The following is a 23,859-nucleotide window of genomic DNA, read 5'->3' as shown; positions in this document are numbered from 1 at the left end:
TTTGGGTGCCCCTCCATAGCAGCTCACTGTATTAAGATAATTAATTTAATATTTCAATGGTGGTTTATGGTACCTAAACTCTCCAAAAATCCCATTTTTTATCTCCATCTGCTTCCTATCCTGCCTAAAATCTGTGTTTGGGTGTTACTCCATAGCAGCACGTTGTATTAAAATAATTAATTAATATTTAAATGGTGGTTTATGGTACCCAAACCCTACAAAATCCGAATTTTATTTCAATTTTCTCCCTATCCTGCCCCAAATCTGTGTTTGGGTGCTCTTATGTGGCAGAATACTGTGTTAAAAGAATTAATTTCATGTTTAAATGGTGATTTATGGTACCTAAACTCTCCAAAAATCCCAATTTTATTTCATTTTTCTCCCTGTCCTGCCCAAAATCTGGGTTTGGGTGCTGCTCCATAGCAGCTCACTGTATTAAAATAATTAATTTATTATTTAAATGGTGGTTTATGGTACCTAAACCCTCAAAAATCCCATTTTTTATCTAAATTTGGTTCCTGTCCTGCCCAAAATCTGTGTTTGGGTGCACTTAAGTGGCAGCACGCTGTATAAAAGAATTAGTTTAATATTTTTTGTGTGTGTGTCCCTGCAGGAATGGTGGACACACCTGTGGCTGAATGAGGGCTTTGCCTTGTGGATAGAGTACCTGAAAAAATTAAAATTAAATATTCATTTAACCCAAACAATTCTATTGATATAGTTCTAGTTATATAACTATGATAAATATAATTATGATCTGCACCAAACCAAGCTTCAAACTCACTTTAGACTGAACAAAAACCCCAGAATTTTGTCTTTTATCCCTTTTTTTTGTGTTTTTCCCTGCAGGAATGGTGGACACACCTGTGGCTGAATGAGGGGCACAGGTGGATCGAGTACCTGAAAAAATTAAAATTAAATATTCATTTAACCCAAACAATTCTATTGATATAATTCTAGTTATATAACTATGATAAATATAATTATGATCTGCACCAAACCAAGCTTCAAACTCACTTTAGACTGAACAAAAACCCCAGAATTTTGTCTTTTATCCCTTTTTTTTGTGTTTTTCCCTGCAGGAATGGTGGACACACCTGTGGCTGAATGAGGGGCACAGGTGGATCGAGTACCTGAAAAAATTAAAATTAAATATTCATTTAACCCAAACAATTCTATTGATATAATTCTAGTTATATAACTATGATAAATATAATTATGATCTGCACCAAACCAAGCTTCAAACTCACTTTAGACTGAACAAATCCCTCAGAATTTTGTCTTTTATCCCTTTTTTTTGTGTTTTTTGCTGCAGGAATGGTGGACACACCTGTGGCTGAACGAGGGCTTTGCCTCGTGGATAGAGTACCTGAAAAAATTAAAATTAAATATTCATTTAACCCAAACAATTGCATCGATGTAATTCTATTTATATAACTACAATAAATATTGTTGTGATCTGCACCAAACCAAGCTTCAAACTCACTTTAGACTGAACAAAACCCCCAGAATTTTGTCTTTTATCCCTCTTTTTTTTTGTGTTTTTCCCTGCAGGAATGGTGGACACACCTGTGGCTGAATGAGGGGCACAGGTGGATCGAGTACCTGAAAAAATTAAAATTAAATATTCATTTAACCCAAACAGCTCCATCGATATAATTCTAATTATATAACTATTATAAATATTACTGCCATCTGCACCAAACCAAGCTTCAAACTCACTGTAGACTGAACAAATCCCTCAGAATTTTGTGTTTTATCCCTTTTTTTTGTGTTTTTCCCTGCAGGAATGGTGGACACACCTGTGGCTGAACGAGGGCTTTGCCTCGTGGATCGAGTACCTGTGTGTGGATCACTGCTTCCCCGAGTACGACATCTGGACCCAGTTCGTGTCTGCTGACTACACACGAGCCCAGGAGCTCGATGCCTTAGACAACAGCCACCCCATCGAGGTGAATTCTCATTTTTTGTGCTTTTTTTTCCCTCCTTTTTCCTTTTTCCCCCCTTTTCCCTGGAATTAAAAAGGGAATTTTGGGGTCGCCGCTGAGCGAAGCGCGATGGGTTCTGCTCTGCCTGAGGGGCTGTGCCCCCCAAAAATTCCCTTTTAATTCTAGAGATCTAATTCCTAGAGATCTAATTCCTAGAGATCTAATTCCTAGAGATCTAATTCCTCAGGATTCTAATTTTTTAACATTTGGTGAAATAAATTTTGGGAAATGCCCTTGTCCAGAGTGATTTACTCTCTGAGAGAGTCTTGCTCTCTGTCCCTGTATTAAACAATTCCCAGTTGGCTTCACATCTTTTGGGAAGCAACAGCCACCCCATCGAGGTGAATCCTGATTTTTTGTCCTTTTTTTTCCCCCCTTTTTTCCTTTTTCCCCCCTTTTCCGTGTGATTAAAAAGGGAATTTTGGGGTCGCCGCTGAGCGAAGCGCGATGGGTTCTGCTCTGCCTGAGGGGCTGTGTCCCCCAAAAATTCCCTTTTAATTCTAGAGATCTAATTCCTAGAGATCTAATTCCTCAGGATTCTAATTTTTTAACATTTGGTGAAATAAATTTTGGGAAATGCCCTTGTCCAGAGTGATTTTTTCCCTGAGAGAGTCTTGCTCTCTGTCCCTGGATTAAACAATTCCCACTTGGCTTCACGGCTTTTGGGAAGCAAGGGAAGCAACATCGAGGTGAATTCTGATTTTTCTTCCTTTTTTTCCCCCCTTTTCCCTGGAATTAAAAAGGGAATTTTGGGGTCGCCGCTGAGCGAAGCGCGGTGGGTTCTGCTCTGCCTGAGGGGCTGTGTCCCCCAAAAATTCCCTTTTAATTCTAGAGATCTAATTCCTCAGGATTCTAATTCCTCAGGATTCTAATTCCTCAGGATTCTAATTCCTAGGGATTCTAATGTTTTATTTTTTGGTGAAATAAATTTTGGGAAATGCACTTGTCCAGTAGGGCATTTTAGAGGGATTTATTCTCTGAGCATGTCTTGCTCGCTGTCCAGCAGTGGATTCTTGAGGAGAAAAGAATCCTTCAGATTTTCACCTCTAAAACTGATTTTTCCCTCAGATTTTCAAACCTAAAACTGACATTTTCCCTCAGATTTTCATCTCTAAAACTGATTTTCCCTCAGATTTTCACCTCTAAAACTGACATTTTCCCTCAGATTTTCAAACCTAAAAGTGATTTTCCCTCAGATTTTCAAACCTAAAACTGACATTTTCCCTCAGATTTTCATCTCTAAAACAGATTTTCCCCCAGATTTTCATACTAAAACTGATTTTCCGTCAGATTTTCAGCTCTAAAACTGACATTTTCCTTCAGATTTTCATTCTAAAACTGACATTTCCCCTCAGATTTTCATCTCCAGAACTGATTTTACCACAGATTGTCACCTCTAAAATTGATTTTCCCCTCAGATTTTCATACTAAAACTGACATTTTCCCTCAGATTTTCACCTCTAAAACTGATTTTCCCTCAGATTTTCATACTCAAATTGACATTTTCCCTCAGATTTTCACCTCTAAAATGGACATTTTCCCTCAGATTTTCATTCTAAAACTGACATTTTCCCTCAGATTTCAGCTCTAAAACTGACATTTTCCCTCAGATTTTCATACTAAAACTGACATTTCCCCTCAGATTTTCACCTCTAAAACTGATTTTCCCTCAGATTTTCATACTAAAACTGACATTTCCCCTCAGATTTCACCTCTAAAACTGACATTTTCCCTCAGATTTTCATACTAAAACTGACATTTCCCCTCAGATTTTCATACTAAAACTGAAATTTCCCCTCAGATTTTCACCTCTAAAACTGACATTCCCCTCAGATTTTCATCTCGAGAACTGATTTTACCACAGATTTTCCCCTCAGATTTCAGCTCTAAAACTGATTTTACCACAGATTTCACCTCTAAAACTGACATTTTCCCTCAGATTTTCATACTAAACCTGACATTTCCCCTCAGATTTTCACCTCTAAAACACTGCCACGTGCAAAAATCCGATTTTTTGGCAGCCCAAATCCTTCTCTCAGGGTGTTGTCGTGCTTCCCCCAGGTCAGTGTGGGCCATCCCTCCGAGGTGGATGAAATATTCGATGCCATTTCCTACAGCAAGGGCGCCTCTGTCATCCGCATGCTGCACGACTACATTGGGGACGAGGTAAAAATGGAGATTTTCAGGGTGTTTTTGAATTTTTTACAGCTAAATTTACTTGGGTGGAGATTTTCAAGGCGTTTTTTTACAGCTAAAATTTCTCGGGGTTTAAAAAAAAAATTAAGTTGTTCCGAAAATTTCTTCACTTCAAGCTCTGTTTGAATTTAACTCAGAAAAAACGAGATAATCAGAAATATGGAAGAAATTAGTGATTTTAAAGATTCCTTGCCTGATTGCTGGGGATAAATTTAGAGCAGAGGGAGGACAGGAAAACTCTCTGACATTTCCATTTTTGTATTCCCAGGATTTTCGGAAAGGAATGAATCTGTACCTGACCAAGTTCCAGCAGAGGAACGCTGCCACAGGTAATTGGGATGGGCAGAAAAGTCATTTCTGAACTCAAAACTTCTGGTTTTTCACCTGAGAAAATTGAAAATCCAGGAAATTCCTGGTTTTTTTCCCAAAATTCAGCATCCCTGGGGATTTTCTGTCCCTGGAATCTGTGGCTGAGGTTATCTGCAAGGGCTGAGTAACCACTTATCATGGTTACAAATATATAATTTATATAATATAAATTATAAATAATGCATAATGTATAATTTACAAATATTCTTTGGTTTGCCAAGAGAGCCTTTTGCAGTATTGATCCTTTGATTAAACAGGTCAAAGTCTGATATTTTTGCTTTTAAACCTTTTATTTTTGTGCATCAGGTACAAATCTGGAAGTGAGTTCATCAAAACTCAATCAGCCAAATCCAATTTGTGGTGTTTGCTCAGCGATTTTTGACATAATACATTAAAAAAACTAAAGAGAAACTATGTTATTTTTGAATATTTAATGTTAATTTTTGTATCACAATGTGTATTGATTGGGGTTTTTTAGTAGTGAAGAAGCTGCTTCTCCCCTCTCTTCTCCTTGAGGAGGTTTAAACTATTTCCAATTTTTTTTGCCTGTCATCTGTTAAATTTCAATAAAACACAAAAGTGTAAAAGGTTGAGTAAAACCCAACTTTCCCTATCCTGTCTCAAATAATTCAAATTCTTTTCTCCCACAGAGGATCTCTGGGAAAGCCTGGAAAAAGCCAGTGGCAAACCCATTGCTGCTGTGATGAACACGTGGACCAAACAGATGGGATTTCCACTCATTTACGTGGAGGCTGAGCAGGTAAAAATGGAATTATGCCTTCATTTTGGATCAAATTGAATAATATTTCCTGATTTTTGAGCATTCCTTTCGGTCAGGGGTAATAAAAATGGAATTGTGCCTTAATTTCAGATCAAATTGAATATTCCCTGATTTTGAGCATTCCTTTGGGTCAGAGGTGGTAAAAATGGAATTGTGCCTTAATTTCTGATCAAATTGAACAATATTCCCTGATTTTGAGCATTCCTTTGGGTCAGGGGTGGTAAAAATGGAATTGTGCCTTAATTTCAGAACAAATTGAACAATATCCCTGATTTTGAGCATTCTGTTGGATATGGGGCGGTAAAAATGGAATTATGCCTTAATTTTGGATCAAAATGAACAATATTTCCTGATTTTGAACATTCCCTTAGATTAGGGGTGGTAAAAATGGAATTATGCCTTAATTTTGGATCAAATTGAACAATATTCCCTGATTTTGAGCATTCCTTTGGGTCAGGGGTGATAAAAATGGAATTATGCCTTAATCTTGGATCAAATTGAGCAATATTCCCTGATTTTGCGCATTTCTTTGGGTCAGGGGGTGGTAAAAATAGAATTATGCCTTAATTTGGGGTCAAATTGAACAATATTCCCTGATGAGGGGTAATAAAAATGGAATTGTGCCTTAATTTGGGGTCAAATTGAACAATATTTCCTGATTTTGAGAATTCCTTTGGGTCAGGGGTGGTAAAAATGAAATTATGCCTTAGTTTTGGATCAAATTGAACAATACTCCCTGATGAGGGGTAATAAAAATGGAATTGTGCCTTAATTTCAGATCAAATTGAATAAAATTCCCTGATTTTGAGCATTCCCATGGGTCAGGGGTGGCTCTGTGTGGGCAAACCTCTGCTTCTGACATGAGGGAGGTGCCAAATCCCTGTGGATTCATCCCAAAATTCCCTGGATCCCTGGAGTTTGCTGATTTTGCTGCGTGTGGGAATTGTTTGTAGGAGGGGGAAGGGAATAATTCCAATTATGTTTATTCCACAGGATTGCAGGATCAGGGCCTGGAGTCAGGCAGCAAATCCAGGCCAGGCCTGTTCAAACAGGGATTTGTGCTCTGCCTTTTTCTGAGGGGAAAAAACCCAAATTATTCCATGAAACAGAGGGCATTACATGCAGAGACTGCAATTAAATGTGCTAATAATCTCCTTTTCTCATTTTATTGCAAATTTTTCTTCTTTTAAAAATTTTTTTCCCTCAGCAAGAAGATGACAAAGTGTTGAAGTTGGTCCAGAAGAAATTCTGTGCCAGTGGACCATATACAGGTAAGAGGAATGGGGTGGGCACAGAACCACAAAATATTTAAATTATGAAGGGATATTGTTGGGTTTTGTTGCTTTTTATCCAAAAAGCAGCAATTTTGGGAGCTGAAACAGCCCCAGGCCTGTGCTGTGCCTGGATCCAGGTGGGAAAACCTGAGGAAATCCAAGGTTGGATTTCCATAATTTCAATAATTTCCATATCCTGGCATTCCTTGGCTCAGAATTCCTTCAGATATATCAATTTTTAGGCCCTCTGAGAGGCTGGGGAGCAGCTGTTTTGGGGAGTGCTGAAATAAATGAAATAAAAACCCCTCAGGCAGGAGCCACCGCTGATTCCACTCACCTTCCGTGCTTATCTAAATTAAAATGTTTGGCTTGAAAGTTGATGTAAAGATTTTGGGGATTTTAACTCTAAAACTGTAATTTTCCCTCAGATTTTTACTTCTAAAATTGATATTTTCCCTCAGATTTTTACTTTAAAACTAACTAATCTGAGGGAAACTAATGTTTTCCCTCAGATTTTTGCTCTAAAACTGACAATTTTTCCCTCAGATTTTTACTCTAAAAGTGACATTTTCCCTCAGATTTTTGCTCTAAAACTGACACATTTTCCCTCAGATTTTTACTTTAGAAGTGACATTTTTCCTCACATTTTTGCTCTAAAAGTGACATTTCCTCTCAGATTTTTACCTCTAAGAACCAACATTTCATATTCAGGCCTTTTATTTTCTAATTTCATTTTCAGTGCTGAACCTGCAGATTTGATCTTTGTTCCTGAGTGATTTTTTACACTTTTTTTTTCCCTAATTCCTGATTTTCCCTCTTTTCCAGGGGAGGATTTCCCCATGTGGATGGTGCCCATCAGTATTTGCATGAACAAGAACCCCACCTGTACCAAAATTCAGATTTTGATGGGCAAACCACAGCTATAAAGTTGTCATTTTCCTTAGATATTTTACCTCTAAAACTGACATTTTACTTTAGATTAAAACTGACATTTTCCCTCCAATTTTGACCTTGAAAATTGACATTTCCCCTCAGATTTTTACTCTAAAATTGACATTTTCCCTCAGATTTTTACTCTAAAATTGACATTTTCCCTCAGATTTTTACTCTAAAAGTGACATTTTTCCTCAGATTTTTACTCTAAAATTGACATTTTTTCTCAGATTTTTACTCTACAACTGACATTTTCCTCAGATTTTACTCTAAAATTGACATTTTCCCCTCAGATTTTTACCTCTAAAACTGACACATTTTCCCTCAGATTTTTACTCTAAAATTGATATTTTCCCTCAGATTTTTACTCTAAAATTGACATTTTCCCTCAGATTTTTACCTGACATTTCATATTCAGGCTTTTATTTTCCAATTTCGTTTTCAGTGCTGAACCTGCAGATTTGATCTTTGTTCCTGAGTGGTTTTTTACACATTTTTTTTCCCTAATTCCTGATTTTCCCTCTTTTCCAGGGGAGGATTTCCCCATGTGGATGGTGCCCATCAGTATTTGCACGAGCGAGGACCCCACGTGTGCCAAAATTCAGATTCTGATGGACAAACCCGAGCTCACCGTGGTGTTAAAGGACACCAAACCAGAGCAGTGGGTCAAGGTGAGCCCTGAAAATTTCATTTTTCTCTTCTCTCTTTTATTTAGATAAAAACAGATAGAAAATGTGACATTTTATACTCCTAACTTGTGACTCTGTGCTGTTTTTGTGCTGACAATAAATGACATTTTATCTAAATATCTAAACATAAAATAAATCTTATTTAAATACACAGAAACAAGATCTATTTTAGATAAAAATACATATAAAAAATGACATTTTTTGCCCCTAACCAGTTGCTTTGTGCTGTTTTTGTGTTGACAATAAATGACATTTTATCTAAATATCTAAACATAAAATAAATCTTATTTAAATGCCCATAAACATAGGATATATTTTAGATAAAAATACATATATATATAACAATAAATGACATTTTATCTAAATATCTATATATAAAATAAATCTTATTTAAATACACATAAATATAGGATATATTTTAGATGAAAACGCATATAAAACACCACATTTTGTGCTCCTAACTTGTGACTTTGTGCTGTTTGTGTACTGACAATAAATGACATTTTATCTAAATATCTATATATAAAATAAATCTTATTTAAATGCCCATAAACATAGGATATATTTTAGATAAAAATACATATATGTATATATAACAATAAGTGATATTTTATCTAAATATCTATATATAAATCTTACTTAAATGCACTTAAACATACGATATATTTTAGATAAAAATACATATATATATAACAATAAATGACATTTTATCTGAATATCTATATATAAAATAAATCTTACTTAAATGCCCATAAACATAGGATATATTTTAGATAAAAATACCTATAAAATACCACATTTTGTGGTGCTGAGCAGTTTTTTTGTGCTGTTTGTGTGCTGACAATAAATGACATTTTATCTAAATATCTAAACATAAAACAAATCTTATTTAAATACACGTAAACATAGGATATATTTTAGATAAAAACACATATAAAATATCACATTTTGTGCTCCTAACTTTTGACTTTGAGCTCTTTTTCTCCTGACAATAAATGACATTTTATCTAAATATCTAAACATAAAATAAATCTTATTTAAATATACCTAAACATAGGATATATTTTAGATAAAAACAGATATAAAATGTGCCATTTTGTGCTCCTAACTTTTGACTTTGTGCTGTTTTTGTGGTTTTTGTGCTGACAATAAATGACATTTTATCTAAATATCTATATATAAAATAAATCTTACTTAAGTGCCCATAAACATAGGATATATTTTAGATAAAAATACATATATATATAACAATAAATGATACTTTATCTAAATATCTAAACATAAATCTTATTTAATTGCACTTAAACGTACAATATATTTTAGATAAAAATACATATATATATAACAATAAATGACATTTTATCTGAATATCTATATATAAAATAAATCTTACTTAAATGCACTTAAACATAGGATATATTTTAGATAAAAACACATATAAAATGTGCCATTTTGTGCTCCTAACTTTTGACTTTGTGCTGTTTTTGTGGGTTTTGTGCTGACAATAAATGACATTTTATCTAAATACCTAAACATAACATAAATCTTTCTTAAATGCACTTAAACATAGGATATATTTTAGATAAAAATACCTATAAAATACCACATTTTGTGGTGCTGAGCAGTTTTTTTGTGCTGTTTGTGTGCTGACAATAAATGACATTTTATCTAAATACCTAAACATAAAATAAATCTTATTTAAATGCCCATAAACATAGGATATATTTTAGATAAAAATACATATATATATAACAATAAATGATATTTTATGTAAATATCTAAACATAAATCTTATTTAATTGCACTTAAACATACAATATATTTTAGATAAAAATAGATATATTTAACAATAAATGACATTTTATCTGAATATCTATATATAAAATAAATCTTACTTAAATGCACTTAAACATAGGATATATTTTAGATAAAAACACATATAAAATGTGGCATTTTGTGGTGCTGAGCAGTTTTTTTGTGCTGGTTTGCAGCTGAACCTGGGCACGGTGGGGTTTTACCGCACCCAGTACAGCCCGGCCATGCTGGAGAGCCTCATCCCGGCCATCAAGGACCTGTCCCTGCCTCCCGTGGACAGGCTGGGGCTGCAGAACGACCTCTTCTCCCTGGTGAGCCCTGGGAATGGGGAAAATCTGCCCTGGGATTGGGGAAAATCCACCCTGGGATTGGGGAAAATCCACCCTGGGATTGGGGAAAATCCACCCTGGGAATGGGGGAAATCCACCCTGGGAATGGGGAAAATCCACCCTGGAACTGGGGAAAATCCATCCTGGGATTGGGGAAAATCCACCCTGGAACTGGGGAAAATCCATCCTGGGATTGGGGAAAATCCACCCTGGGATTGGGGAAAATCCACCCTGGGACTGGGGAAAAATCCATCCTGGGATTGGGGAAAATCCACCCTGGGACTGGGGAAAATCCACCCTGGGACTGGGGAAAATCCATCCTGGGATTGGGGAAAATCCACCCTGGGATTGGGGAAAATCCACCCTTGGATTGGGGAAAATCCACCCTGGAACTGGGGAAAATCCAGCCTGGGATTGGGGAAAATCCACCCTGGGAATGGGGAAAAATCCATCCTGGGATTGGGGAAAATCCAGCCTGGGATTGGGGAAAATCCACCCTGGGAATGGGGAAGATCCACCCTGGGATTGGGGAAAATCCACCCTGGGATTGGGGAAAATCCATCCTGGGATTGGGGTGAAATCCTCCCCAGGATTGGGGTGAAGTCTGCCCTGGGACTGGGACAAAATCCACCCTGGAATTGGGGAAAATCCATCCTGGGAATGGGGAAAATCCACCCTGGGATTGGGGAAAATCCGCCCTGGGATTGGGGAAAATCTGCCCTGGGACTGGGGAAAATCCTCCCTGAGATTGGGGAAAAATCTGCCCCAGGACTGGGGAAAATCCACCCTGGGATTGGGGAAAATCCACCCTGGGATTGGGGAAAATCCATCCTGGGATTGGGGAAAACCGCCCTGGGATTGGGGAAAATCCATCCTGGGATTGGGGAAAATCCACCCTGGGATTGGGGAAAACCGCCCTGGGAATGGGGAAAATCCATCCTGGGACTGGGGAAAATCCACCCTGGAACTGGGGAAAATCCACCCTGGGATTGGGGAAAATCCTCGCTGGGATTGGGGAAAATCCTCGCTGGGATTGGGGAAAATCCACCCTGGGATTGGGGAAAATCTGCCCCAGGATTGGGGAAAATCCATCCTGGGATTGGGGCAAAATCCGCCCTGGGATTGGGGAAAATCCACCCTGGGAATGGGGAAAATCCACCCTGGGATTGGGGAAAATCCACCCTGGGATTGGGGAAAATCCACCCTGGGATTGGGGAAAATCCATCCTGGGATTGGGGAAAATCCACCCTGGGATTGGGGAAAATCCACCCTGGATTGGGGAAAAATCCACCCTGGGATTGGGGAAAATCCACCCTGGGATTGGGGAAAATCCACCCTGGGATTGGGGAAAATCCACCCTGGATTGGGGAAAAATCCACCCTGGGATTGGGGAAAATCCTCGCTGGGATTGGGGAAAATCCACCCTGGGAATGGGGAAAATCCACCCTGGGATTGGGGAAAATCCATCCTGGGATTGGGGAAAATCCATCCTGGGATTGGGGAAAATCCACCCTGGGATTGGGGAAAATCTGCCCTGGGATTGGGGAAAATCTGCTCTGGGATTGGGGAAAATCCACCCTGGGATTGGGGAAAATCTGCTCTGGGACTGGGGAAAATCCACCCTGGGATTGGGGAAAATCCATCCTGGGATTGGGGAAAATCCACCCTGGGACTGGGGAAAATCCACCCTGGGATTGGGGAAAATCCATCCTGGGAATGGGGAAAATCTGCCCAAGGATTGGGGAAAATCCACCCTGGGATTGGGGAAAATCCTCCCTGGGATTGGGGAAAATCCACCCTGGGATTGGGGAAATTCCTCACTAGGATTGGGGAAAATCCACCCTGGGATTGGGGAAAAATACCCTGGGATTGGGGAAAATCCACCCTGGGATTGGGGAAAATCCATCCTGGGAATGGGGAAAATCCACCCTGGGATTGGGGAAAAATCCGCTGGGATTGGGGAAAATCCTGCCAGGATTGGGGCAGAATCCCCCCTGGAATTGGGGCAGAATTCCCTGGGACTGGGGCAAAATTCTTTGGGATTGGGGCAAAATCCCCTAGGATAGAGAAAATCCCTTGGGATCGGGGCAAAATCCCTTGGAATCGGGGCACAATCTTCTAGAACTGGGGCAAAATCCCCTAGGATAGAGAAAAATCCCTCAGGATTAGGGCAAAATCCCTCAGGATTGGGGAAAATCCCCCAGGATTAGAGCAAAATCCCTTGGAATTTGGCTAAAACCCCCCAGCATTTGTGCAAAATCCCTCGGGATTGGGTAAAATCCCCCAGGATTAGAGCAAAATCCCTTGGAATTTGGCTAAAACCCCCCAGGATTTGTGTAAAATCCCTCGGGATTGGGTAAAATCCCCCAGGATTAGGGCAAAATCCCTCAGGATTGGCTAAAACCCCCCAGGATTTGTGCAAAATCCCTTGGAATTGGGTAAAATCCCCCAGCACTCGTGCAAAATCCCTCGGGATTGGGTAAAATCCCCCAGGATTAGGGCAAAATCCCTTGGAATTGGAGAAAATCTTGCAGGATTAGGGCAAAATCCTTCGGGATTGGGTAAAATCCCCCAGGATTAGGGCAAATCCCTCGGGACTGGTTAAAATCCCGTAGGATTTGTGCAAAATCCCTCGGGATTGGGTAAAATCCCCCAGGATTAGGGCAAAATCCTTTGGGATTGGGTAAAATCCCCCAGGATTTGTGTAAAATCCCTCGGGATTGGGTAAAATCCCCCAGGATTAGGGCAAAATCCCTCAGGATTGGGTAAAATCCCCCAGGATTAGGGCAAAATCCCTTGGAATTGGAGAAAATCTTGCAGGATTAGGGCAAAATCCTTCGGGATTGGGTAAAATCCCCCAGCATTTGTGCAAAATCCCTTGGGATTGGTTAAAATCCCTCAGGATTAGGGCAAATCCCTCGGGATTGGGGAAAATCTTGCAGGATTAGTGCAAAATCCCTCGGGATTGGGTAAAATCCCCCAGGATTAGAGCAAAATCCCTTGGAATTTGGCTAAAACCCCCCAGGATTTGTGTAAAATCCCTCGGGATTGGGTAAAATCCCCCAGGATTAGGGCAAAATCCCTCAGGATTGGCTAAAACCCCCCAGGATTTGTGCAAAATCCCTTGGAATTGGGTAAAATCCCCCAGCACTCGTGCAAAATCCCTCGGGATTGGGTAAAATCCCCCAGGATTAGGGCAAAATCCCTTGGAATTGGAGAAAATCTTGCAGGATTGGTGAAAATCTTGCAGGATTAGGGCAAAATCCCTTGGAATTTGTCTAAAATCCCCCAGCATTTGTGCAAAATCCTTTGGAATTGGAGAAAATCTTGCAGGATTGGAGAAAATCTTGCAGGATTAGGGCAAAATCCCTTGGAATTGGAGAAAATCTTGCAGGATTGGAGAAAATCTTGCAGGATTAGGGCAAAATCCCTTGGAATTGGAGAAAATATTGCAGGATTGGTGAAAATCTTGCAGGATTAGAGCAAAATCCCTCGGAATTGGAGAAAATCTTGCAGGATTGGAGAAAATCTTGCAGGATTAGATCAAAATCCCTTGGAATTCGCTAAAACCCCCCAGCATTTCTGCAAAATCCCTCGCAATCAAAGCAAACCAACCAACCAAACCTCAACCTGCTAAAAACCCAGGACAAATCCCAATTTTCCTGCCTCCCTCCAGGCCCGAGCCGGGATCATCGGCACCGTGGAGGTGCTGAAGGTGATGGAAGCGTTCGTGAACGAGCCCAACTACACCGTGTGGAGCGACCTGAGCTGCAACCTGGGCATCCTGGGCACGCTCCTGTCGCACACGGATTTCCACGACGACATCCAGGCCTTCGTCAGAGACGTCTTCTCGCCCATCGGGGACAGGCTGGGCTGGGACCCCAAACCTGGAGAGGGTGGGGAAGATCTGCCGGGGCTGGGGGGCTCCGGGAGGGGGATCAAAGGGGGTTTGGGGGGGAAAACGGGTGGGGGATTCGGGTTTGGGTGTGGGAATGTTGTGTCAAAAAATCAGGGATTTAGGGGGAAAAATGGTGGGAAATTCAGGTGTGGGGTTGGGGATCTTGTGTCAGAAAATCAGGGATTTAGGATGGAAAAATGGTGGGAAATTCAGGTGTGGGGTTGGGGATCTTGTGGAACTAAATCAGGGATTTGGGATGGAAAAATGTTGGGAAATTCAGGTGTGGGTTGGGAATTTTGTGTCAATAAATCAGGGATTGGGGGGAAATCTGATAGGAAATTCAGTTATGGATGTGGAAATCTTGTGTCAACAAATCAGAGATTTAAGGGGAAATCTGATGGGAAATTCAGTTTTGGATGTGGGAATGTTGTGTCAATAAATCAGGGATTTAGGGGGAAAATCTGATGGGAAATTCAGGTGTGGGGTTGGGAATGTTGTGTCAAAAAATCAGGGATTTAGGGGGAAAATCTGATGGGAAATTCAGGTGTGGGGTTGGGGATCTTGTGGAACTAAATCAGGGATTTAGGATGGAAAAATGTTGGGAAATTCAGTTTTGGATTTGGGAATATTGTGTCAGTAAATCAGGGATTTAGGGGGAAAATCTGATGGGAAATTCAGGTGTGGGGTTGGGAATGTTGTGTCAACAAATCAGAGATTTAAGGGGAAATCTGCTGGGAAATTCAATTTTGGATGAGGGAATCCTGTGTCAGTAAATCAGGGATTTAGGGGGGAAACTGCTGGGAAAGTCAGTTCTGGGGTTGGGAATCTTGTGTCAATAAATCAGGGATTTAAAGGGGAATCTGATGGGAAATTCAGTTGGGAATTTTGTGTCAATAAATCAGGGATTTGGGGGGGAAACTGTTGGGAAATTCAATTTTGGATGTGGGAATGTTGTGTCAAAAAATCAGGGATTTAATGGGGAAATCTGATGGGAAATTCAATTGTGGGGTTGGGAATAAAGCATCAGGGATTTGGTGGAGGGAATCTGCTGGGAAATAATCCCATTTTTCCATTCTTTCTCACTCCTAGGCCACCTAGATTCCCTCCTGGTCTTGGGAAAACTGGGAAAAATTCCCAAATAATCCCATTTTTCCATTTTTTCTTGCTCCTAGGCCACCTAGATGCCCTCCTGAGGGGTCTGGTCTTGGGAAAAATTCCCAAATAATCCAATTTTTTCCATTCTTTCTTGCTTTTAGGCCACCTAGATTCCCTCCTGGTCTTGGGAAAACTGGGAAAAATTCCCAAATAATCCATTTTTTCCATTTTTTCTCGCTTTTAGGCCACCTAGATGCCCTCCTGGTCTTGAGAAAACTGGGGAAAGCTCCCAAATAATCCAATTTTTCCATTTTTTCTTGCTTTTAGGCCACCTGGATGCCCTGCTGAGGGGTCTGGTTTGGGAAAATTCCCAAATAATCCAATTTTTCCATTCTTTCTTGCTCCTAGACCACCTAGATTCCCTCCTGGTCTTGGGAAAACTGGGAAAAATTCCCAAATAATCCCATTTTTCCATTTTTTCTTGCTTTTAGGCCACCTAGATGCTCTCCTGAGGGGTCTGGTCTTGGGAAAACTGGGGAAAATTCCCAAATAATCCAATTTTTCCATTCTTTCTCACTCCTAGGCCACCTAGATGCCCTGCTGAGGGGTCTGGTCTTGGGAAAAGCTCCCAAATAATCCAATTTTTCCATTCTTTCTTGGTTTTAGGCCACCTAGATGCCCTGCTGAGGGGCCTGGTCCTGGGAAAACTGGGAAAAATTCCCAAATAATCCAATTTTTCCATTTTTTCTTGCTTTTAGGCCACCTAGATGCCCTCCTGAGGGGTTTGGTCTTGGGAAAAGCTCCCAAATAATCCAATTTTTCCATTCTTTCTCACTCCTAGGCCACCTAGATGCCCTCCTGGTCTTGGGAAAACTGGGGAAAATTCCCAAATAATCCCATTTTTCCATTTTTTCTCACTCCTAGGCCACCTGGATGCCCTGCTGAGGGGCCTGGTCCTGGGCAGGCTGGGCAAGGCCGGGCACAAGGCGACGCTGGAGGAGGCGCGGCGCCGCTTCAAGGAGCACGTGGAGGGCAAGCACGTCCTGTCCGCTGACCTGAGGAGTCCTGTAGGTCCTGGCAGGTCCCCAAAATCCATCCCCACCCCCTCGGTGGGTTTATTCCAAAGAGGGGAGGGCGGGGATTTCTTCTTTTTGCCATCCCTGGTGGTTTTTTCCCACTTTTGGAATCGCCCAAATTTTCCTGAAATGGAGGAAAATGTGGAAGGGTTGAAGCAGATGCAGGGTTAAGACACAGAGGGAGCAGTGCTGGTGCTTCCAGATGTGGGAATTTCGACCCAATTCTGTATAAATTGCTGCATTTCTAATATTTTGAGGATTCTTTTGGGTTTTTTTGAAGTAATTCCTGCTTTTCTCCCAGGTCTACGTGACCGTGCTGAAGCACGGGGACAGCTCCACTCTGGACACCATGCTCAAGGTGGGTGCTCACTCTCCAAAATCCCAAATTTCCCCCTAAAAATCCCTCTGGGCTGGGATTTCTCCACACCCAACCCCAATTTCACCAATCCCAGGTCGTGGTGTGAAATTCCCTTGGGAATTTTTCCCTTTTACCTTTTTCTATAAACCAGTGAAAATCAATTTATCCCCGGTGCCTTCCTCAGGATTAACAGCCAATTTATCCCTGATTGGGTTTGATGGGTAATTAGCAGTTCTGCCACCCAGACAGAGGGCTCATTAGGCATGGAATTAATTAATTAATGGGTTGATTAATTGATATCTGGACGTGTTTCCCCCACAGCTGCACAAGCAGGCCGACATGCAGGAGGAGAAGAACCGGATCGAGCGCGTCCTCGGCGCCATCTCGCAGCCAGAACTGATCCAAAAAGTTCTCACCTTTGCACTTTCAGTGAGTTCCTGCCCAAAATTCCCCTCTGGAATTAGCCAGGAATTCCCTTCGTGGGTCCCAAATTCCGATTTTTGGGAGGAAATTCCAAATTAGGAAAAATCTTGAGCGAGTTGGTTCTAAATGAAGAGAAGTCCTGGGTGAGTCCTGGGTGTGAGTGCAGAAAAATCTGAGAGATGCTCCCAAATTAAAGAGAAATTTGAGTGAAATTGGGCCAAATTAAAGAGAAATTTGATTGAACTTGGGCCAAATTAAAGAGAAATTGGACTGAGATTGGTCCAAATTAAAAAAAAAAGTCTGAGATTGGTCCAAATTAAGAAAAATTTGAGTGAGATGGGTCCAAATTAAGAGAAATTTGAGTGAGATTGTTCCAAATTTAAAAAAAAGTCTGAGATTGGTCCAAATTAAGAAAAATTTGAGTGAGATGGGTCCAAATTTAGAAAAATTTGAGATTGATCCAAATTAAAAAGTCTGAGATTGGTCCAAATTAAGAAAAGTTTGAGTGAGATTGGTCCAAATTAAGAAAAGTTTGAGTGAGATTGGTCCAAATTAAGAAAAGTTTGAGTGAGATTGGTCCAAATTAAAGAAAAATTTGACTGAGATTGGTCGTAATTAAAGAGAAATTGGACTGAGATTGGTCCAAATTAAGAAATTTGAGTGAGATTGGTCCAAATTAAAGAAAAATTTGACTGAGATTGGTCGTAATTAAAGAGAAATTGGACTGAGATTGGTCCAAATCAAGAGAAATTTGAGTGAGATTGGTCCAAATTAAGAAAAATTTGAGTGAAATTGGTCCAAATCAAGAGAAATTTGACTGAGATTGGTCCAAATTAAAGAGAAATTGGACTGAGATTGGTCCAAATCAAGAGAAATTTGAGTGAGATTGGTCCAAATTAAAAAAAAAGTCTGAGATTGGTCCAAATTAAGAAAAATTTGACTGAGACTGGTCCAAATTAAAGAAATTTCACTGAGATTGATCCAAATTTGGACCTTTATTTGCTTTTCCTTCAACCTTTGAGTTGTACATTAAATTTTTGGGTAAAAAACCTCACTTTAATCAACAGAATTGGTGCAAAAATGCCCAAAACCGAAACTGAAAGTGCTGGAATTGTTAGAAAAATGTGGAATATTCTCAATATTCCCTCCCCAGGAAGAGGTACGTCCCCAGGACACGGTGTCAGTGATTGGAGGAGTGGCTGGAGGCAGCAAGCAGGGCAGGAAAGCTGCCTGGAAATTCCTAAGGGACAACTGGGAGGAGCTTTATAATCGATACCAAGGTGGATTTTTAATATCCAGATTAATTAAGGTACGTGGGTAATTAAGCCCTTCCCTCACGCGTGGGGCTGGAAATGTTGAATTTCACCTTTAATGTTGTTTTTTTGGGTTTTTTTGCCCCCTTCAGCTCACAGTGGATGGATTTGCAAATGATAAAATGGCTGCAGAAGTGAAGGTAAGGAGTTTTAATTAAAGAATTTATTAATTAGTTACTGATAAACGTGGCTGGAAGAGTCAAATCCCGCTGGGTTTTGTTGTTCTGTCCCCAAACTGCCCCTCTTGAGGGTGGATAAAATATTCTTGGAATGCCCTAAATCAGCATTTTGGAAATAATCTGGATTTTCCACTCATTTCTGCTCCATTCATTTCGACTTTGATAAAACCCAGCAGAGTTTGGCAGCAGCTTTGAGCCTCCCAAATGAGAAAAATTTGAAATATTCAGAATTATTCCAGTTTCCCTCATTTGCAGAGCTCTCAGAGTGGGTTTCATCATTTATTCTTTCCCCACATTTTTCCAAGAAAATCCTGGAAAAAGAAACTTTACAATAGGGCTGTTAATTAGTTAATTAGCACTTTCCTGTTAGGAAAACACTCAGAAGGAATTTTTATTCCAAAGGTCAGCTGAGCCCTGAGCTGGCTTTGTCCTTTTGATCACTCAGTGACTTTAATTAGTAAAGATTTCAGAGAAATTACAGAGAAATTTTGTGTTAAAATTCATTTTTTATCATGTTTTTTACAAAAGAATGAGCAGGAAAACCACCCTTAATTAAACCACCCTTAATTAAACCACCCTTAATTAAACCACCCTTAATTAAACCCCAGCTCCTTTCCAAGAAAATTCCTGAGTTTTTAGGGGAGAATTTCCTGTGTCTGGGCCTCTGTGTCACCGTGTCACTGTCCCATCCCTGGGGTCACTGTCCTGTCCCTGTGTCACTGTGCCACCCCTGAGGTCACTGTCCTGTCCCTGTGTCACTGTCCTGTCCCTGGGGTCACTGTCCTGTCCCTGGGGTCACTGTCCCGTCCCTGAGGTCACTGTCCTGTCCCTGGGGTCACTGTCCTGTCCCTGGGGTCACTGTCCCGTCCCTGAGGTCACTGTCCCGTCCCTGGGGTCACTGTCCTGTCCCTGGGGTCACTGTCCCGTCCCTGAGGTCACTGTCCTGTCACTGGGGTCACTGTCCCGTCCCTGGGGTCACTGTCCTGTCCCTGAGGTCACTGTCCTGTCACTGGGGTCACTGTGCCGTCCCTGTGTCACTGTCCTGTCCCTGAGGTCACTGTCCTGTCCCTGGGGTCACTGTCCTGTCCCTGAGGTCACTGTCCTGTCCCTGGGGTCACTGTCCTGTCCCTGGGGTCACTGTCCTGTCCCTGAGGTCACTGTCCTGTCCCTGGGGTCACTGTCCCGTCCCTGTGTCACTGTGCCACCCCTGAGGTCACTGTGCCACCCCTGAGGTCACTGTCCTGTCCCTGAGGTCACTGTGCTGTCCCTGGGGTCACTGTCCTGTCCTTAGGGGTCACTGTCCTGTCACTGTGTCACTGTCCTGTCCCTGAGGTCACTGTCCTGTCCCTGGGGTCACTGTCCTGTCCCTGGGGTCACTGTCCTGTCCCTGAGGTCACTGTGCCACCCCTGAGGTCACTGTCCTGTCCCTGGGGTCACTGTGCCATCCCTGGGGTCACTGTCCTGTCCCTGAGGTCACTCTGAGGGACTTTGGGACTGCCACCTTTGGGGACTGCCACCTTTGGGGACTGCCACCTTTGGGACTGTCACCTTTGGGGACTGCCACCTTTGGGGACAGCCACCATTGGGTCCAGCACCTTTAGGGACTGTCACCTTTGGGGATTGTCACCTTTGGGTCCGGCACCTTTGGGGACAGCCACCTTTTGGGACTGTCACCTTTGGGGACAGCCACCTTTTGGGACTGTCACCTTTGGGACCGGCACCTTTGGGGACAGCACCTTTAGGGACTGTCACCTTTAGGGACTGCCACCTTTGGGACTGTCACCTTTGGGGACAGCACCTTTGGGGACTGTCACCTTTGGGGACAGCCACCTTTGGGTCCAACACCTTTGGGTCCAACACCTTTGGGGACTGCCACCTTTGGGGACAGCCACCTCTGGGGACAGCCACCTCTGAGGCCACCACCGGGTGTTTTTCCATCTCCCCCACCCCGCGATTTCTCCCAACCCTTGGGGACACCCCCACCCAAATTCCCGCAGACCCCAAGCTCTGTGTCCCACCCCGATGCCACCTCCCCGTGTCCTTGTCACCCTTGTCCCCACGGCGGTGTCCTCGTCACCCTTGTCCCCACGGCGGTGTCCTTGTCACCCGCAGGGGTTCTTCGAGAGCCACCCGGCCCCGTCTGCGGAGCGCACGGTGCAGCAGTGCTGCGAGAACATCCTGCTGAACGCGGCGTGGCTGCGGCGCGACGCCGACAGCGTGCAGCACTTCCTGCAGCAGCGCCGGGCACCGCCGGGCCCGCTCTGAGCCGGGACCGCACCGGCACCGGCACCGGCACCGGCACCGGGACCGGCGCCGGCACCGGCACCCGGACGAGCCCCCGCCGCTGAGCCACCGCCAGCCGGGACTGCCCTTCGGCTCTTCTCCCCTTTAGTTCCTTTTCTTTTTTTCTTTTTCCCTTTTTTTTCTTTTTTTTTTTTTTCCCCTTTTTTCTTTTTTTTTTCCCTTTTTTTTCTTTTTTTCCCCCTTTTTATCCTTTTTTTTTCCTTTTTTTCTTTCCTTTTCTTTCCTTTTTTTTCTTTTTTTCTCTTTTTTTTCTCTTTTTTCTTTCTTTTTCTTTCCTTTTTTTTTCTTTTTTCTCTTTTTTTCTCTTTTTTTTTTTTTCCTTTTTTCCTTTTTTTTCTTTTTTCTTTCCTTTTTTTTTAATTCTTTTTCTCTTTTTTCTTTTTTTTTTCCTTTTTTCCATTTTTTTCTTTTTCCTTTCTTTTTTTCTTTTTTTCCTTTTTTCCTTTTTTTTCCTCATTTTTTTCTTTTGTTTCCTTTTAATTTCTTTTCTTTTCCTTTTTTTCCTTTTTTTCCCCTTTTTTTCCTTTTTTTCTTTATTTTTTTCTGGTTTTTTCCTTTTTTTCCCTTTTTTCCTTTTTTTCCTTTTTTTTTTTTTTCCTTTTTTCCCCTTTTTTATTTTTTCTTTCCTTTTTTCTTTTCCTTTTTTTCTTTTTGTTTCCTTTTTTCCTTTTCTCTTTTTTCTCTTTTTTTCTCTTTTTTTCTCTTTTTTCTTTTTTCCCCTTTTTTTCCTTTTTTCTTTTTTCCCCCTTTTTTCTTTTTTTCTCTTTTTTTCCTTTCTTTCCTTTTTTTCCTTTTTTTCCCTGCCTATCTTTTTTTTCCTTTTTTTCTTTTTTTTTCCTTTTTTACTCTTTTTTCTTTTTTTTTCTTTTTTTTCCTTTTTTTCCCTCTTTTCCCTTTTCTCTTTTTTTTCCCTTTTTTTCTTTTTCTTTTTCTTTTTTTTCTTTTTTTCCTTTTTTTTTTCCTTTTTTTTTCCTTTTTTTCCTTTTTTTTTCCTTTTTTTTTTTCCTTTTTTTTCCTTTTTTTTTTCCTTTTTTTTCTTTTTTTTTCCTTTTTTTTCCTTTTTTTTTTCCCTTTTATTTCTTTTTTTTAAAATTTTTTTTTCCATTGCTTTATCTCCTCCTCCTCCTCTCCAGCCCGTGGGGATTCACCGTGACTGTCGAGTTTTTCCCGGTTCCTGCTCTCACACACTCCAAGAGAATTTGGGGACAAAAATTCCCGTTCGGGGAAACAAATAAAAACAACAACAACAACAAAAATCCATCAGCGATTCTGCAGCAAAGACAGAGAGAGAGAGAGAAAAGAGAAAAAACAAAAATACAAAAAAAAAAGACAGAAAAAAATCTGTAAATATAATAGTAATAAAATAGAGCATAACAAAACTGTGAAACTTCCTCAAGCCTTGTCAGTGGTTAAAATATTGAACCCTCCCCATCCCTTTCCTGACACTCTTTATTCACAAATGTTCTGTTTTTACACCCTCCCCTCCAAAAAAAAGGAGAATTTGGGGTTTTTTAGGTCAGCCTGAGGCAGGAGTGGAGCCTCAGGCAGGTTTGGTTTGACAGAACCTGAGCAAAATTCTGGGGAGATGTCCCTGAACCCTCCCCAAAGCTCGTGGGGTTCCCCTTTTTCCTTTTGTGTTACCTTTCGGGAAAAAAACCCAACAAAAATCACAAAAAACCCAAAAAAACCCCCCAAAAAAACCCACAAAAAACCCCCCCAAAAAACCTGCAAAAAACCCAACCCCCCCCCAAAAAAACCCACAAAAAATCCCAAAAAAACCCACAAAAAACCCGCAAAAAAACCCAAAAAAACCCACCAAAAAAACCCCAAAAAAACACCCAAAAAACCCCCACAAAAAACCCAAAAAACCCCTCAAAAAACCCCCCAAAAAACCCCAGAAAAACCCCAAAAAAACCCCAAAAAAAACCCAAAAAACCCCCCAAAAAAACCCAAAAAAACCCCCCAAAGAACCCAAAAAAAACCCCACAAAACCCCCCCCAAAAAAAACCCAAAAAACCCCAAAAAATCCCCAAAAAAACCCAAAAAACAAAAAAAACACCCCAAAACCCCCCCCAAAAAAAACCCACAAAAAACCACAAAAACCCCACAAAAAACCAAAAAAACCCCACAAAAAGCCCAAAAATCCCAAAAACCCCAAAAATCCCCCAAAATCCCACCCCAAACCCCCTGTTCTGTTTTTCTTGGGTTCCCCTCTCTGATGCCCTTTGTGGAGAGCTCGGGATTGTAAAGGAAATTCCTCTCACATTAAAAACACAAAGTTTGATTTGATTTTATTAGGTTTGATTTGATTTCATTAGGTTTGATTTGATTTTATTGGGTTTGATTTGATTTTATTGGGTTTAATTTGATTTTATTGGGTTTAATTTGATTTTATTGGGTTTAATTTGATTTTTTTAGGTTTGATTTTATTCCCCATTTTCCTCGTGGCCCCTGCCCTTCTCCTCCAGAGGATCCAACTCCTCCATCCCAGGAAATTTCCCCTTTTCCTCTCCATAATTTCCATGAAAAATTGGATTTAAAAGCCTTAAATCAGTGATGATGATGATGATGATGAAGCTGTGCCATCATCCCCTCCCAAAGCAGCGTGGTCCTATTAACCAGCCACCCTCTAATACACAAAAATTAAAATTCCACCTCTTTTTTTATTCATTTTTTTGGGGTTTTCCTCCCTTTTTTTCCCCTCCTTTATTTTATTTAACAGGAATTCGTATTTGGCGTGGTTTAACTGTTAATTTTTTCCGAAGGTCATCAGATTTAACTTGTCAGATTGCTCCCCTCGAGACATTTTTGTGCTATTGTTTAAAAAAAAGAAGATTAC

At 41.0% G+C, this 23,859-nt stretch overlaps 1 protein-coding gene across 1 annotated transcript in view; it reads left to right on the top strand.

Moving 5' to 3' along the window:
• The window catches only part of NPEPPS (aminopeptidase puromycin sensitive), a 50,997-nt gene extending 29,819 nt beyond the window's left edge, over nt 1-21,178 (top strand). Inside the window, exons 10-23 of the mRNA XM_063425190.1 lie at nt 1,788-1,952; nt 4,050-4,154; nt 4,453-4,513; nt 5,204-5,313; nt 6,542-6,605; nt 8,073-8,212; nt 10,222-10,356; nt 14,051-14,270; nt 16,292-16,434; nt 16,745-16,801; nt 17,123-17,230; nt 18,378-18,533; nt 18,630-18,677; nt 20,829-21,178. Of these exons, the coding sequence (XP_063281260.1) occupies nt 1,788-1,952; nt 4,050-4,154; nt 4,453-4,513; nt 5,204-5,313; nt 6,542-6,605; nt 8,073-8,212; nt 10,222-10,356; nt 14,051-14,270; nt 16,292-16,434; nt 16,745-16,801; nt 17,123-17,230; nt 18,378-18,533; nt 18,630-18,677; nt 20,829-20,981 (1,665 nt within the window). The 3' untranslated portion in view covers nt 20,982-21,178. The remainder of the gene's footprint in view (nt 1-1,787; nt 1,953-4,049; nt 4,155-4,452; nt 4,514-5,203; nt 5,314-6,541; nt 6,606-8,072; nt 8,213-10,221; nt 10,357-14,050; nt 14,271-16,291; nt 16,435-16,744; nt 16,802-17,122; nt 17,231-18,377; nt 18,534-18,629; nt 18,678-20,828) is intronic.
• Nucleotides 21,179-23,859: the final 2,681 nt, after the last annotated feature.

This window comes from Prinia subflava, unplaced genomic scaffold, assembly GCF_021018805.1.
Source record: "Prinia subflava isolate CZ2003 ecotype Zambia unplaced genomic scaffold, Cam_Psub_1.2 scaffold_58_NEW, whole genome shotgun sequence".
In the NCBI taxonomy this organism is placed as follows: Eukaryota; Metazoa; Chordata; class Aves; order Passeriformes; family Cisticolidae; genus Prinia; species Prinia subflava.
Note: the sequence above shows the minus strand (reverse complement) of the source record. Positions and strands in the feature narration are given on the sequence as shown.